General features: G+C 41.8%; 1 protein-coding gene across 1 annotated transcript in view; it reads left to right on the plus strand.

Moving 5' to 3' along the window:
- The window catches only part of HS6ST3 (heparan sulfate 6-O-sulfotransferase 3), a 538365-nt gene that overhangs the window by 424825 nt on the left and 95020 nt on the right, over positions 1-18520 (plus strand). The window contains 1 exon segment of the mRNA XM_073348045.1: positions 3458-3465. Within this exon segment, the coding sequence (XP_073204146.1) occupies positions 3458-3465 (8 nt within the window).

Below are 18520 nucleotides of genomic sequence, written 5' to 3' on the forward strand. Positions count from 1 at the left end.
CTGAGAACTGAAATCACTTGAGGTGGGGCAGTGTTTCTGCCTAGCCTGCAAAGAGCTGAAAATTACTAAGAGACTGATGTGCAGAGGTCCCAGCGGAGAGGCAAGTGGCAGCAGAAGGTGACTGACAGTCAGCTGGTGAACAAGTGGCTGCTCCTCCGGATCTTCACGCTTAAGACTACTCACTGAATCAGTGTTAGGGTGGGCTCACATAAAAAATTTGAACTGGTTTAACGAAAATTGATATAAAACCATACAATTGTAGTCAAATTGGTGCAAGTTTTGCATGTGGACCAGCTTTTATTTTGTACCTTTTGCGCCATTTCTCTGCCCATAGTGGGAGAACCCACTAATGTAAGAGACCATTTCTCTATTAAGATGTGGTCCACACTGTGAAAGTTTGAGAGCCTATCTTGGGTTATGCAGAGAAAAATTATGCTTGTTCAACTTCAGGTGCAGATTTTATGTTTGTGGCATTTCACATTTTTAAAGGTGTCTGAAGAGAAGAAGCACCCAGCCTGAGAGGGCTCATATGATTAATGTAGGATTATTCCTGAGTAGATATAACAAGGTTTCATCTGAGCCTCTGAGGAAGAGATGAAGGGGCAGATTGAGGCCAGCAGATGGATAGTTGGGTGCTAAATGGATTAACTCAGTGTAGCTGGCAGCAAGGCCAGGATGTAAATGATACTCGATCAACTAACTGCAGATACCAGCCAGAAGGCTATTGTGGGAGGGTAAGTCTAAACGGTAAGGGTGTTGCTAAGCAAGGACACTATTAAAATTGTATGGATGTTTTGTAAAATGAAATGTAAATTCCCCAAGAGAAGGTAAGTGATTCATTGTTTTTAAAAGTAATTTTTTTTCACTGCAGACAAATTTCACAGCTAGTGTAAAAGATTTTCTATATATGTTTTTATATACATTCAGTAATTGTCTCATTTGTCTTTATGGCATCTTAAACCCCACTTTCAAGAAACTGGAAAGTTTAATGAAACCCTAATTTCTTCCTTACAAGTGCCCTTGCAATCTACCTCTTGCTCTAGTACATAATGGTACCTAGGCCCAAGTACATTTGAAAAACTGATTTAAAAATCTTCAGAATCGAATCATATTTTGCAAATATTACCATACTTATTCCATGTCTTTGTACAGGAAAGATTCGGAGAGACAAATGGGTACTTTGATACTACTGTGGTTGGTATGTCATACTTCAGATTGATTAGATTAGATGGAGCAGATTGGTTTATGAAGCCAACTGGCAACATTCAAAAGTATGTTTTGGTTTTTTTCTGCATCTGAAGGGAAAAACAATGCTAACTCTGAAAATGGTGCCCACTTCATTTACATTCTTTAAAATATTCACTATTTTCACTGTGATCAGCACAAATCCCCACTTCGTAGCACTTTGACCCATTTCAGATATAATGCCCTTATCTAAAGAAAAACTATGTGCTGCAGGAAGTGGTGTTAGTTATTCAGGATGTGGCCCTCTTCCATGTAAGCCCTGTTCTACACACACATTTTGTACTGGTCTAACTATTTTGGTTAGGAGAGTGATGATTTTTTTTTTACTGAAATAGTTATATCAGCATAACACCTAATGTAGATGCAGTTACTCCAATCTAATGATGCCTTCTACTGATATAGCTTATTCTCCTTCCTTTTTGGGAATAGCTCTACCAGGGTAAGCAGGTTTATACTGGTATAACTGCATCCACATGAGGGAGGTTATACTGCTTTAACTATACTGCTTGTTAAACTGTACCGGTATAGCTAAAGCAGTGTAACTTGTGTGTAGACCAGTGGTTCTCAAACTTATTTGATTGAACCCCCCTTCATTGTGTCTGTAATCGTTTATGCGCCCCCTCTCCCCCACCAGCACATATACTGCCATGCAGCTCTGAAGGCAGAGCAGAGAGCAGTGGCTGGGTGTCTGGCTCTGAAGGCAGTGCACAGAAGTAAGGGTGATAATGTGAAAAGCGATATTCGTCAATATCGCTTTTCACAGCAGATTTAGCGCCCCATTGCCACCCTTACTCTGCAATGTTGCCACCCTGGGGCTGACAGCCAGAGCCCCACTGCTGCCACCCAGTGAGGGATTGGGGGTGGGGGAAGGAGAGCCCAAGCCCAGGTGACAGCCAAGGCTCTAGCTGATCCCTTTAGCCCCACCTCCCACATGTGCATGGTCCTTGTGCACAAGCTCCAGCCTCCCGGGGCTGACAGCCAGACCCCTTCAAAAAAATAAAGCACACAGCTCACACCTCCCTTGGGAGGCCCGCCTCATCGTTTGAGAGCTGCTGGTGTGGACCAGTGGTTCTCAACCAAGGGTACTTGTACCCCTGGGGGTATGCAGTTGTCTTCCAGGGGGTACATCAACTCATCTAGATATTTGCCTAGTGTCATAAATATAAAGGGAAGGCTAACCACCTTTAAATCCCTCCTGGCCAGAGGCAAAACCCTTTCACCTGTAAAGGATTAAGAAGCTAAGATAACCTTGCTGGCACCTGACCAAAATGACCAATGAGGAGATAAGATAATTTCAAAGCTGGAGGTGGGGGGGAACAAAGGGTCCTCTCTGTCTGTGTGATGCTTTTGCCGGGACCAGAGCAGGAATGCAGGTCAGAACTCCTGTAAAGAGTTAGTAAGCAATCTAGTTAGATATGCGTTAGATTCTGTTTTGTTTAAATAGCTGATAAAATAATTTGTGGTGAATGGAATGTATATTCCTGTTTTTGTGTCTTTTTGTAACTTAAGGTTTTGCCTAGAGGGATTCTCTGTGTTTTGAATCTGATTACCCTGTAAGGTATTTACCATCCTGATTTTACAGAGGTGATTCTTTTACTTTTTCTTCAATTAAAATTCTTCTTTTAAGAATCTGATTGCTTTTTCATTGTTCTTAAGATCCAAGGGTTTGGGTCTGTGTTCACCTATGCAAATTGGTGAGGATTTTTATCAAGCCTTCCCCAGGAAAGGGGGTGTAGGGCTTGGGGGGAGTTTGGGGGGAAAAGATGTTTCCAAGTGGGCTCTTTCCCTGTTCTTTGTGTAACACTTTGGTGGTGGCAGCTTTTAACCTAAGCTGGTAAGAATAAGCTTAGGGGGTCTTTCATGCAGGTCCCCACATCTGTACCCTAGAGTTCAGAGTGGGGAAGGAACCTTGACACCTAGTTTTACAACAGGCTGCAGAAGAAGCACTAGCGAAGTCAGTACAAACTGAAATTTCATACAGACAATGACTTGTTAAACTGCTCTGTATACCATACACTGACATGTAAGTACAATATTTATATTCCAATTGATTGATAAGTATATGGTAAAAATGAGAAAGTAAGCATTTTTTCAGTAATATCATGTTGTGACACTTGTTATTTTTATGTCTGATTTAGTAAGCAAGTAGTTTTTAAGTGAGGTGAAACTTGGGGGTATGCAAAAACTTGGGGGTATGAAAGGGAAACAGTAGTCTGGAAAGTTTGAGAGCCACTGGTGTAGACAAACCATGAATCTGTACAGTACTGACTTCTGGGGATGTAAAACCCGAGGTCCTGACTATACAAACAGTTATTAAAATTCAATTTCTATTAACCTAGGTGCCTTTGCCAAATTATTATTTTGATACTTACATTTTCATTACTAAAAGACCAGCTTCTGTGGAAATCAGTGTTAACTCTTTTTAACTTATTTTTCAGAAAGTTTATTTTCTACTTGGGCCTAGAATAGAAGCAAGTTCCAACAAACTTTCTTACGAATTTCTAAGAGGCACTTTGCTAAAGTTGTACCAAAGGCCATTGCCCCCTCCAAATTACCCTATTAAATATTTGTTACAGTATTGCTCTTTCACTATTTTATATCATTGTTCCTATTAACATGAACAGGTAAATTCCTCCAGCACATTTCATGTTTCGTTTTCTCCTCTGGGGTCATAAAGTGCGCCTTGTAAAATGGTCACTAAGATTAATGGATTTAACATGTTATTGTCATCTTGTCCGAATGTGGTTGAATTCTGTTGCTGTGACTTGATCCCTTAAAGTATTCCTATGTAATTTCAACCTACACGTAGTTCCTTCTATTTTAATTTATTCTCTTTTTAAACCTTTGGTTTGTAGTTTTGGCTCACTTATCTAAGCTGTTTGACTGAGATTCATTCATTTGTACCATTATTGGAATCACTAACACCCTATAATCTGTTACACATATATTTCCCACTTGCCAATGAAGTTTGAACACTAACGGGTGGGTAAAGGAATAAAACCAGTATATGGCTTTGCTGAACTTGGTTACAGTCCTGTCTTGCCTGTTGTTATCCTTAGGCCCAATTCACTCAGCATTCCTAAAAATGGAGGATGCTAATACTGTTCATTAGTAAATAGCACTGTATTGTGAAGACAATACTTTATTTCAGTATCTCTAACTGCATATTGCAATTTATAAATATAGCATCATGGTATGTTTTGAAGAAGACTAGAACTTTTAAAGTTTTTGTTTGATTTGTACCTCTTCAAAAAGGAAATTGATAATTTTTTCCCATTACATACCACTGCTGCTTTTGGGAAAAAATATAAATCCCAAAAGCGAGGAGTTGCATTTCACTCCTATAGACATGACTTCAGCTAAAAGAAGACTTACTTTTAGCTGTAACTATTGGCTTTATAGAAAAGAAAAATCAGAACAATTAACCACCCTCTAATTAAATATGGTTAATAAAAGTGAATGTTGAGAGCAATAGCTAGGCCAAGGTGGACAGTGCATGTTTACAATGAGAAGAAGTATAACAGAAGGCAAAAAAGTTCAAGCCACCAGGCTTGACTGTTCCCTGACTTCTACCAGTTCTCTCCCTGTCAGATGATTCTTCTCCCTGACAAAATCCATAACCACCTTACTTCCATTCCTTAATGCATTCCCAGAGTCTAGGTTTCCCACTGATTCCTCAGTCCTCCTGCACATCCATGAAAACTATTTTTCTATCTAATAGACCCTCAGCCTGTTCCAGTTACCACAAAGTCCATGTCTAATACTATTCTCTAATCTTCCCGGCTCCCACTAGAACTATACCCACCCCCTGAGGAGATTACCTACCAATAACCATTCAGGTTAATTTTTCCTTGCACAGACCTCTCACTCCTCTTTTCCCATCTTCAATCACCATCGGGACCACCCTATTGCTGAAAGACTCCAGACTCCTCTCTCCCTGCCCATCTGATCCTGGAAGTCGTTAAAAGGCAAGAGAAGGCAACATTGGCCTGGGGACCCCAGAAGAAGGAAAGGCAAAATCTTTTTCCATTCTATCAGGGAGAAAACAGGACATAGGAACATGTGACCAAAACTTGTAGTCGCACTATAAATGCTGGGAAAAAGCAGGAGAGCTCCTATGCTGTCTGCCAGGGGAAAACTGTACTGGCTGGAGGCTTTGAGTCAAACTTGTAATAATTTTTATGATTCGCTGAGGAAATCCTTTTCACGTATACTTGGTACTCGTCTGAAGAAAGCTTGACTATATATTTACCTTGCAAACTCTTAATCACATTGAATAGTGCCTTGATCTGTAAGTAGACCGATTACCTTCTGTAGGGCTGCCTGCAAAGTAAGGTACTAGTTTACATATGTAAAGGGTTTCAGAATCTGGCCCTTAGGGATCTGGTTGGAGAATGCCCTTCACTGGGCCCATTTTAGGATTTGGTTAGTACTGCAGCACTTTGGGCTATAGCTGAAGCAAACTGTTTTCGGTGTATAGGCCTTAAATGGACAAGGCCTTGGTGACTTTTTTTTTGTGGTGCTTTGAATTTTGTCCAGCTACTTTCTCCTTCAGAAGATCTCAGAACCATTATAAGCTCCCAACAGCAGGGGGGCCAGTCAGAATACTGATATGGCCAGAACTATGCCAATTGACAACACACACAGCTTGAGATGTTTGTTAAAAAAAACCTGCTTAAATTAGTTTGTGCTATTGATAGCCATGGCTGGGGGTTCTTTCTAATAATAATTACACAGGGAATGGTTAACATTTTGATTCCAGTTTATTTTCTAAGTAATGCTTCTGCTTTGTTCTTGTATATTGATCCTAGATGCCATATTTCTATTATGTTTTTCTCTATGCCAATGAAATTTTATCTTAATCTTGCCTCCAAAGACTAAAGACTTTTGTTTCTTTTAACCTTTAGAAATCGCTGTGATAGCAACTCCCTTTGTCATTGTGGCTGCCCTTTGCTGTTCCATCTCCATTGCTATGTCGTTCTTTGTTTTCATAAAGTGACCAATACAATGGATGATCACTCACATTTGAGTGAACTATTTTCTTATATGTGGCTGGAAATTTTGAAGATTTATAATTAATTTTTCTTTATAGAGCTCAGAATTATTTAGTTTTTCTTATTACTCTTACCGTTTGGATTAGGGGCTTTAGAGCTCTTTCCGTCACTATTCCTAGTCCCTGATCATGTTTTTGGTGTTTCTAAGTGGCATTTTCCAAGAGTGACAATCCTTTGGGTAATTTTTGATACAGTACTTCACCACTGCATGCCTGTGTAAAGCTGTATTTATTTCTTTAGAGTTCTGTATTATATCAAAATCTTTAGGCTACTGAGATTATTATATTAGTTTAATGATTGTTTTGCCCAGTCATTTCTCTTTCTGATATATGGCTATTCAACTGTCAGCAATGCCGTGAAACTATTAAACTGGGCCAATTGCATTTGGAGATGAATGTGTTTGAGCATTCTGCAAGTATTATTCAATTTCTGTGCTATGCATATGCAGAGATTCTTTGTGCCTTGGGCTGTTTCAATAATCCTAGCCTCTTTGTGAGATAATTTTTATATTTTAACCAAAGCTTCCAAATTTAGACTTAAATTCATTCATTGTTTGCACCAAAGCAGTTCACTGCCTTAAAAGCTACAAGATCTGTGACTTATTTCTGTAGAAAAAGAGGAGATTACTTACAAACAGTTGTTTATTATTATACCAGGCTAATGTATTAGACCCAGTTACATGGCAAGGACACAGCAAGGTTGTCTTAGTGTGATGATTTTTTAATATAAAATTCAAGCATCAGAAATCTACATTTTCTATGAATAGCCCAGCTCTACAGTTTTAATCATACAAAAGTAAAAAATATATTATTTATTGTGACTTCCTCTATAAAAATGAATGCTTAAATAATAGCATTAAACAGAGCTAACTTGCCTCTAATATGACTGAAAGATGGGGCCAGCATCCTTTTTTGGAGCTGGAAAATTTCAAATTCTCTGATTCGGTTGCCTTCTTCTTCACAGTGCTTGTCCTTAAGAGCACGAGACAGTAGGTTTCTCCGCTTTTCTCCCGTTCATGCTCTTAACTAGGACCTATCAAGATCCTGGTTCTTGCATCCAATTGGAGACAGCACCAACAATGCCATAACTCTGAAGTGGAGATGGGGATAGCCATGGCTCTGCTTGTGTACCCCTATCAGTAAGGTGGGGGGTATAATGTATAAAGGATGGAGAGATGGCTGCTGCTGTGTGCACTCACTTAGGGTATGTCTACACTGCCATGTAAGCCCAGGGTTCGAACTCAGGCTCAAGCCTAACACCCCTTTCATCTACACACAAATCACATTACCCCAGGGCTTGGTCCCAGGACCCCATGGGGATAGAGGGCCTGAGCCTGAGTCAATTCCTGTTGCTTTGCAGTGTAGACACAGCCCCACTGGACTCATGCTCTGGGAGTCCGCCAAAAGTATCCCATGGGCTGACGGATTGTCCTATGGTCAGTCAAGTTTGGTGGATAGTCATGTTTTCCCACACTGCACCATGAACAAAGGGTTAGAAGTCTGGGATATGGGTGGTTGGACTCAGGCTCGCATAATACAATATAGACACTCGAGCACCAGGTTAAGGTCAACAATTCCTAACTTGGGGATATAAATGAGTGTAGACAGTCAAGCCCGCGGTTAACAAACCCAAGGTCTGCTAAGTCAAGTTCTAACCCTGGGCTTACATTGCAGTGGAAAGATACCCTTACTGCTCCCAAAGACATTGGGCTTACCCACACACACTGCCTCTGAGAGCTGCCTCTTAGGACAGTGAGCCCTCTGCACAACAGTTTAAAAAACAATAAAAGCCCTTAGAAAGTAGTTGAGGACATAGACAGTTTTGCTTGCTAGGGAATACATAGCATGTTTCACGCTTAACTCTGAATCTCCTACCTTTCCTGAGTTTGTCCCACTACTTTGTCATAGTCTTATGGCTGAATTGCCTTATAGTAATCTAGTTGTTGTTCAATACATGGATTATGATAGTGACTTCTCTGAAAATATCTTAAAATATAGAACCTGCTTCTTTTTGCATTTACACTAAGGAGTAAATTGGGAGTCAGTGGTGTTACATTAGTATAACTGAGATACGCCTCATACCTGTAATGTGTAGAGTAACACTGAGTGCACGGATTTAAGGTGCCGTACTGACTCTATACTCCTGTACACATCACACAGGCAAAAGAACAACAAAATTGGTCCTTAACGTTAGTCCTTAGTAATTTATTTTATAAAAGATTTCTAGCTTGATGAGTATGAGGATGTGGAATGTTTCCTTTGTTGTACCTACAAACCACACTGTCATTTGTAAGCTTCCCAACGCTGCCTCTCCAATGTGCTTCAATTCTGAATAGAAGCCCCCAGTTCTAGGAGATAACACTTTCCCCATGAGAGGGACATAAGTTTTTTGTTTGTTTGTTTGTTACAGGGGAGCTCGTACCAACCCCTATATTTAGGCTGCCTAATCTTTCCCATTATAAAAGATTCTTGTGTGCCTTTTTTTTAAAGAAACTGTACCACGTCCATAATTTGCAGCATGCCAAAATAATAATGGAACAGGAACATTCTAAAGAGCCAGGCCCATGCTGCTGGTGCAGAAGCAGCATACACTGTACACTAGTATACCAGGAAGCTGCAACACAGTTGTAGTAGGGGTAGCTTGGGTTCCCCCAAGAATGCCCTCCTTGAACCCATCACATGACCCTAATGGCCCATACCCCTTTCTCAGGGCATCACTTAGGGCTTGATCTCTCCCTACCTTGTGTGGGAGTGAGGACTAGACAGGGGTCTCCTCCAGCCATGCCCCAAATCCAGCACATGAGTCCCAGTGGTCCATCCCTATCTCTGGGGGCATAACATGGATCAGGAGCTCTCCACTTTCTGTGGGTGAAGGAGAGAGTCAGGCCATACTGCCATCAATAACACCCTGGACCCAGCACATAGCCCTGGCAACCCATTACCTTTCTAGGATAACAGCCGCCTTTTGCTGCCAGCTTAATGTAAGTTGTTAGTCTCAAGCTGTGCTGCCATGCTGATGCCTCAGGGCTCAAACCTTGTTGGTGATGCATGGTGGAAGGTTGTTCCAATTGCACATAACAAAACTGAGGGTTTTTTAACCTTTTTCTTTACTAAAAACACTAGGCAATTACATAGAAACAACTACATTAAAAGAATAAATCTGTGTTGTACAGCTGTGGTTTGTAGGACCTCTGTTCCATTTGCTCTTTGCCATTGGAAGGTGTGTAGAGAAGAAGGCAAGGGACTGCAGGAAGGGAAAGGATGCTCTTGTGGTTCAAGCAGGTGAATGTGACTGAGGATAGCTCAGTTCTGTCCCTCCCTCTGCCACAGAGTTCCGATGTGATGCTGAGCAGGGCACTTAAACCAGGCTCTTCACAGGTAGCCACTAAATGTGTGTTCATTATTTTCTAGGTGCCCAAATTAAGTATCTAGGGCCTGTTTTACAGAGTGCTGAGCACTCACAACTACCAGTCAATGGGAGCTGTGGGTGCTCAGCATCTTGGCCACTAAATGTTTTCTGGAAGAATGAGCACAGAAGTGGACATCAGGAGTCCTGAATTCTAACCTGGCTGTGCTACTGAGTCACCGTGTGACATCAGGCAAGATTTTCCCCCCATTTTCACCCTCTGTAAAACGGGGAGAATAATCATGTTATTTTACAGTGATAAAGGAGATGTGGAAACAAATTAATTAGTATTTGAGAGGCTCTCTCAGATACTACAGTGCTGAGTGCCCTTGAAAGGAGCATGAGGAAACAAGTAATTCCATATTCAATGCAGGGTGTGAATAGTGTGCAGTAAATATAGCACGGACCACAGATCAAACGATGAGGTTAAAAAGAAATATTGAACAGCTGCCTCATTCCCTGAGCACTGACCATCCTGTCTGTGGAAAAAATTGTATGTGACTGTGTAAGTAAAGACAGATTCATAATGCATTTGCACAAGGCGGCCAAATTAAAGTTTCTGCAGGCAACCTTAATTCTGGCACTTCCTAAGTTTTGAGTGTTTGCTTTGCAACTTAGATAACTTTCATTTAATGTAGGGTGTTTTTGGTAAGCAGTTATTTGTATAGTTCCATAGAGGTGCATGACTTTTTAGAAGCGGATAAGAAAAAGTCTCTGTCCTCAGGAGCTTACATTTTAAATTAACTCAAAAGTCAGCGACTGCCTCCCCCACAAAAAAAAGATTATAGTGAGTGAAGATAGTAGAGGGAAGAGAAACTGATGGCAGAAGGGGGACCTTGTTGGTTCGAGCAGTCTTGATGACCATTTTGTTCTTGGCCTCACTCTTAAAAAAACGCCAACAGAGTTGCCCGTTCTGCTCGTATATTTATTGGATACCTGTTGACGAAGACTGAGAGCACCAACTGATGCCACATAGCCTACCAAACTGCTGTTGAGTGACAAGGGCTTTCAGTTGCTCCTCTCTTGGGCTATATTTGAAAGAGGCCTATAATGGAAAGCTGTGTATAACAGGGCAAATCCTCTGAGCCAGTCAGCTCTACTTTGTTTCTCAGAAACAAAACAAAACAAAAAACCAGGTTAGAGCACACAACCTTAATTTGACAACAAGTTCTATTTTAAAAAATGGCAAGATTTTCACTTGGCCAACAGAGAGAATAAAGGGGCTTATGAGCTTCCTTATCCCCCTGCAGGAACTACCCCATCAAAAGACACAGAGGAGTGGATAGGGAGAGCAATCTCTGTGCAGCTGCTATGGTCCTGCCATGCAGGTGGAAGGGTAGGGAATAGATGGAGCCTTAGCTCTGCTACATACCACCCAAATTTCCTCCCCCCTCTTTTCCTCCCCAGGGCAAGTGAGGAAGCAGGATAGAGTTGTCACAATGCATTCCCTCATCGTAGAATTGCCAACCCTCCAGGGTTGGCCTGGAGTCTCCAGGAATTAAAGATTAATCTTTAATTAAAGATGTCATGTGATGAAATCTCCTTGAATACATCCAACCAAAATTGGCAACCCTTCCTCATCAGCTCCTGGGCCAACACATTTGCATACTGCCTCTTACTCAGAGTAAATACTATTGTTACAATCTAACCCTGAGCTACTTTTGTATTTGGGGCGGTGGGGGGGGGAGGTTTAGGTGACCTGCTAAAGTAAACTTAAAAAATTCAGCAGCTTTAACCGTATGTCCTGAATGCCCCCAACAGCTGCAAGCTAAGAAGGGCATTCAGCACATAATTACCTTCAAACTAACTTTTTTCTTTTTAGTGTCCATGAGTCTATCCTTGCTATGGCTGGCTGGCTCCCACGCCAAGTGATGCCCCAGCATGCGCAATGCTGGTGATGTAAAAGCCACCATTGAAGTATGAGACAAGCAGTGGGGGAGGGGTCAGGTAAGTGCCATTCTGAAAATATATATTGCAATTATTTTATTTGTCTTTATAAAAAGATTTTGCAAAACCATGCAATATTTATTTTTAAAAAGGAAACTTACATGACCCCCAAGGATATGCCATCTGAATATGGCTTCCTTGATAGTTGTGATGTTCCTGGAGATGGCAGTTAGGTAGCCATGGGTCAGATATTTTTCTGAAAAGGAAAATAAGTCAGTCCTGTGCTGAATGTTTCAATCAGCCTGACTACAGGGGATATTCAGCAGCTGTAGTTTAGTGGAATGATTTCATTTATGTTTGACAGAGCATCTTTAAAAATCATCACTACTAATTTATCATATTTACAGTTGGGCTTTTTTTTAATTTTTGAAGTTTTTCTCTGCTGGAACAGGTTGGAGCAAAATAGTTGGCTGAGACCATGTATATCAAAATGCATCCTGGAATGAAGTTTTACAGAAGAATTAAAACCTCACAAAGTTATAATTACATCAGCACAAACACAATGCTATAATGAACCTGACAAGTAGCTGCTGGCAGTACGGAAGTGATTTACGTTGTGCTTTAGAGCTGGGGAATTGAGAATCTCCAGTTCTGGTTCTCTAATATGATGGTCTAAATATAGCACAGAGGAGATGGGCAATGATTTCATTACCAAGCATTCCCTCTTGGCCATCAAAAGTATTTTAAGTCAAGTCACCTTCTAAGAAGAGGAGGATGCTTTGTCTAATCCTTCTATATACATTATACTGAAAGTAATGAGTGGGGAAAGGGCCAACTAGGAGGATTTGATAAAACCTCCAGCCTCCATCTACTACATGCATATGTGCACTCAGGTAGCCACAGTCCTGTAGTGTGAGGGTATGTCTACACTGTAATAAAACACCCACAGCTGGCCCATGTTAGCTGATTCGGGGTCGCAGGGCTTGGGCTGTGAGGCTATAAAATTGCAGTGTAGATGTTCAGGCTTGAACTGGAGCCTGGACTCTGGGACCCTGCAATGGGGGAGAGTCCCAGAGCCCAGGCTCCAGCCTGAGCCTGAATGTCTGTATCACAACCTGCATCCCAAGCCCCATGAGCCTGAGAAAGCTGACTTGGGCCAGCCGTGGGTGTTTTATTGCAGTGTAGACATACCCTGAGTCTCTGTGGTGATAGTAAATGCCAGGACTCCTCAAGATGTTGGATAGGAGGCATAGTGAGACCAACCTGAAAGAAGATGCCTGCAAAAGATTTTCCTTTTAAAATATAAAATCATCTAATTTTATAAGTGTTTGTAATGTCTTGTGGCCTGCAGTCATTGTTTTGCTGCCAATGTATGTTGTTAAAATGGATTGTGATTTCACACTAGAGTTATTGCTGTCTTTTGGCATCAGTTAAATTCCTTTCCCATGGTTTCAGTGTTGAGGAGAACACTGATAGCATTAGAAAGGATTGTATTCCTAGGAGGCTCTGTTTGTTCCCAGTGGTGAATCAGTTTTTATTCCTAGCAAGTTTTCTTTCCAATCATTTTCATTAACTTTGTTTTACCATTACATTCACAGGTTGACTAACTTGAGTATTTTCAGGCTCATTGTTTTTAAACTGAGTCATATGCAGATTAACATTTTCTAAACATTCTTCCAATCAAAAAAATTTTATGTTTGGAACTTGGAAGAAACTTTTATCTAATTCAATACAAGGCATGCTCATAGCAGCAGCCTGCAAGAAAAACACCTGTTCACATGAAATATATGCCTCTACAGCAAGTGAATAGTACTGTAATACTTCACAATGCTTTAAATCCCATGAGCCAAAATCTATTTTAAGTGGTAGTGCGGGCTACACATACTTCAGAATCAATTAATGGTTATTACGTTACAAATGTCGAGTCCACATTTCCTGAAACGTTGCTGAATGACAAGCTGTTAGTAAAATCCTACCATTAAAGTTGAAATTCCACTTAATATAAAGTGTTAGCTGCTGTTTTATCAGCATAATGAATTGGACAAGCAGAGACTGCCTCCAGAATCAAGCTTCTGCACAGGCCAAAGTTCACTGCTATTTAAAGCAAACAAAAATGCATCTGGGTAGTCATCCCTTTGTAGGATTTGCTATGTCCGTGTTGTAAATCAGCACGAATTTTGTACATCTCAATGTTGGCAATGCAGTAGAAATGCTAATATCCTATGATTTAGCATGTTAGTACTTGACTGTTGATTTCAGTAAAGGCGTGGTGTACCCAAAAACCTGTTATACTAGGATGTGATTTCTTAGGATGTGTTATATTAGGATGTGGTACCTGGAAATCATGCTGGTTTTTTGGTTCCCATCTGTGCACTTAAAAATGAACAAATCATTCTGAAGTATGTAAATTTTGAGGGCCTGATTTTGTTTTAAGAATAAATCTGATTTTTCTTTCATCTTTAGTTTTTAGTCTTCTTTATTTCAATGCACGAAAAATTGTAAAGTTGAGTGAATGATTTCTTCTTTGTTCCCACTCTACTTGCGCACAGAAAGCAACTGTCTCTCCTTTATTTTTTATTGTATTATTTTCCTAATACACCTCAACCCCGATATAATGCGGTCCTCAGGAGCCAAAAAATCTTACTGCGTTATAGGTGAAACTGCGTTATATCGAACTTGCTTTGGCCCCCCTGCTTCTTGTCCCCTAACCACCCCCTCCAGAGACCCTCCCCATCCCTAATCATCCCCAGGACCCCACCCAACCCTCCTGCTCCCTGTCTCCTGACTGCCCCGACCCCTATCCACACCCCTGCCCTCTGACAGGCACTCACCGGCAGCGGCGGAAAGCGGAGCAACGTGGCCCCAGCCCGCTCCACTCCACCAGCTCCCAGCCGCGGCGCTCTGCTTCCCGCCTCCAGTGAGTGTGGGGAGGTTGGGGAAAGAACATCCTCCGCTCTCACCTGCGGCGGGAAGCGGAGTGACACGGCCCCAGCCCACTCCGCTTTCCTTGCCCCGGCCCCAGTCGTGTTGCTGGGGCGGCCGGGGGTGGGGGTTGGGGAAAGGTCCTTCACTCACCGGCCGCGGGAAACAGAGCGCCGCGGCTAGGAGCTGGCAGAGTGGAGCAGGCTGGGGCCGAGCTCCTCCACTTCCGCCGCTGCCGGTGAGTCTGTGGGGGGGTGGGATCCCTTCCCCCAATCCCCCTCCTCCAAGCGACATGGCTAGGGCTGGGGCGAGGGAAGCAGAGCAGGCTGTTCCCAGCCCCCCACTAATCACCCGGGCCACTCTGGGCCTGCGGAGCCTCCAAAAGTGCCCCCCACAGCTCCCACCTCCCAGACCATGGGGGGGGGGGAGGCCCTGCCCCTGACTGCCCCCTGAGACCCTCTGCCCCTTATCCAACCCCTCGGCCCCGGCCCAGCACCCTTAACATGCCGCTCAGAGCAGCGTGTCAGAGCCTGACGCCCTGATCCGCCAGAGCGCGCAGTCCCACCCCCCCAGAGCGCTGCTTTACCACATTATATCCGAATTCATGCTATATCGGGTCAGAGGTGTAATAGAGGAAACATTGTCTGGCAGGACAAGAAATCAGGAAATCCAGCTTTTATTACTAGCTTTACCATAAATTTCCTGTGTGACCTTGGGCAAATCACTGAACAGCTTTGAGTTTTGTTTCCTTGTCTCTAAATTACATGGGTGTTGTGAGGCTTAACTTAATTTTTGATGGAAGGTCGGATAGAACAAGAACAAAAATATTATTTGTTAACCAACAACAATATTCGTAGCGCTTGGGGGAAATCTGATTGTTCAGAAGCCTGGAACAAGTAAAAATGTCCCCTGGGTAAGCACAAGTGTCAGGTTTCTTGCTTGCTAAAAAAAAAAAAAAAAAAAAAGGTAATGGGGCTGTAGCAGTGGACCAGTCAGAAGGGAAGGGTATGGGCTGAATTGATTTCAGCCTCGCAACTAGAGCCTGCCAGAAGGCAATGTAGTGTAGTGGACAGAGCATTGGACTGGGAGTCGGGAAACCTTAATGCCATTTCTGGCTCTGCCACTAGAATGCTGAGTGACTGCGGGCAAGTCACTTCAATCACTCAGTGCCTCAGTTTCCCCATGTGTAAAATGGGGTTAATGATACTGACTTTCTTTGTAAAGCCCATTGAGATCTACTGTGAAAAGCACTGCTCAAGAACGAGGCATTATAATTATTAACAACTGAATTTCACTTCCATGAAAAATGTCAAGGTTTGGGGAAATGTTTCACCTCCAATTGGGATTAAATGCCCAAACCTCTAAATTGTTTGTGAGAGTGAAATTCCACAATATTTTGACTTGGAAACACCAAAATGTTCCTACAGCAAAATATACTCCCCAGGCTCCCTGGGAGCCCTGGCTCTGTGACAGCGTGCCAGGGTGGTGGGCAGGTGAACTGGCAGGAAACCAGGCAGGTTTCAATTAAAAATCTGGCTGAGTTCTATCAGAAGTGTTGTCAAAATGGACTATTTTGATTTTGACAAATTGGCACTTTCTAACGGGAAAACATGCATTGGGAAGATCTGTGACCAGCTCTACACACAAGTAATGCCACTGTTGAGCATGCCTTGGGCTGAGGCTGAGCCTCTTTTGATGCATTGCCCATCAGTGCTCTGATCAAAGTTTTGATTTGACTTACGAGGGGAGTAGTTGACCTTGACTCTTCAGTTATATTAAAGTCATTTGGAAGAAATTATCTTTGCTAAAAGGGCAAGCAAGAGTTTAATTTTCCAGTCAAGCTAGAATAGCTTTATAGAGTACACTTAAATAGTTCATTCCAATTTTAGAGGTATTCTCGATTCCAGCAGTATCCCCCATTTTAAGTATAGGGTCTATCATTGACATTAGTAATACCTGTACAACTGACATGAACATTTTAAGTGTGCCTGTAATAGGAGTTTTTAGAAACTTTCAAACCTAACAGCAGCAGCTGCAAGACACAGTTTGATTTGGTTTTAGGAGGACAATAGGCAAAAATACGTTATTTTTTGCCAGAAAGGGAAGTATAGTTTAATTTCCCACTCAAACCAAAATAGGTTTTGTAGTTAAACTATAATTAGATTACTTGCTACTGCAGCTACAAAACACAATCTGATGTGATTTTCCGGAGAAGTTTCTCTCTAATAGTTGGTTATACTCTTACGCTGCTGCCAGCGCCAGGCTGTTTAATTATTGCAAATAAAATATTGATTTAGTTACTATTTTAAAAGTATTTGTGAAAAACAAGCTGCTTATACACACAAATTTAGTTGATATTCATTTTTAAAAATACCTGGAACAAATCAAAAATGGGAAAAATACCCACCACCATAATCAGCCAAGGTAGGGCCTGCGGCCAGTTAAGAGTAAACATGTTGCACAGAAGTGTATGCTAATCAATAGGAGAAACAGGAAGATTGAAGGAAGCACTGAGTGCATGTTTTACCACGGTACAGTCTTCAAATTATCAAAGCATTTGCCAACTTATGCTGGTCCTGAGGGAGCACTTCCGTAAAGATTTTGTGAGATTTTGAGTCCATTGTAGATAGCTATTTGTTTCATTTCTTTAGTAAGATAGTTTTTATAATAGCAATTAGTTCAGCCAGACTTGTAAGCAAGTTACATGCCCACATGGCAGACCCTCCATTTACTGTATTTCATGGAGATACGGTTGTCCTTCAGCCTTGCCTTAGAGTCCTTCCTCAGGGTTTTTTCAACCTGAAACTATGGTAACTTATATTTTTCTATCTCCAGGTGGTTTCAGGAAATAAATCAGTGGGGACACAGTTCCTCCATCTGATAAATGAGTGGTTCAAATGAGAGTGCTTTCACCCAAAAATCTTTTTTGAGTTCAAAGCACACAACTGAAATAGCAATAGTCTAGAGCAACCCAGATATAGTTACCCAAAGTCTGAGGTGATGTCAAATGGTCAGCAGCAGGCTTCTGGTGGCCAACCTTCCTCCCAGCCACTGGGGAGTTGGATGTCAGCCTCCTAACGCATAGGAAACCTCTCCCAAATTACACACTCTGACTGATCTTTTTATAGGTTGCTCAAAACAAAGCTAGTAATAACTCATAATAACCCCTTGCAAATTAGCAATTTTTCTAACATCAGCAAGCAACTCCTAGTCATAACATCAGTTATTTCTAACTTTCTGGTGTTCTCGCTCCCAGTTAATTATGGCTGAATGCACAAAATGGCTGTGGTATTGTCAGGTCAGTTTCACTCATGACAGTGTCTGAATTCCATATTAATCAAAAGATTAGTTTATCAGTTTTCTTTCCTAGACATGCTCATAAAGGAGAATTCAAGTTACTGCCTTAGATGCTCAAAGAGCTTTAGCTTATTATCCTAGCAGGACTGAAGAGTTTTGAAAATCCCCTATTTTTTGTTTATTTCCTACACTGACAACTGAAAAGGTCACATTATTTCTTCACAGTCACTATCTAGATGGGTTACACAGTGTATAGTACAGGTATATAAGACTGCATCTATTTCTCCTCTTACTGAGGGTAGAACGTACTTGAGTAGGGCAATGACTACCTCTTTATCATACCTCAGATGTTGCAATAGTTGCAATATGTAAGGCTGCCACATGGAGTTCTGTTCGTACCTTTATAAAACACTATTCCTTAGATCTGGCATCTAGAGCAGCTGCTCAATTTGGTAGGGAAGTACTCCAATCCCTATTCAGTTAGGACTCAGAGTGCCACCATCCATTAACGGGGTACTGCTTCCCAAATTCAAGGCAAGGGACTTTCAAAGAAGAAATAGAGTTACTTACTTGGAACCAGAGTTCTTTGAGATGGTCTCTGGATATTCACACTCCTTGCCCACCTTCCGCTCTTTGTTGGAGTTCCATAAAATTCTGCCTCTGAGGAAGCAGTGGAAGGAACTGAGGTGGCAGAGGACACTACACCCCTT

The sequence above is a fragment of the Lepidochelys kempii genome, chromosome 1, assembly GCF_965140265.1.
Source record: "Lepidochelys kempii isolate rLepKem1 chromosome 1, rLepKem1.hap2, whole genome shotgun sequence".
NCBI classification, from domain to species: Eukaryota; Metazoa; Chordata; order Testudines; family Cheloniidae; genus Lepidochelys; species Lepidochelys kempii.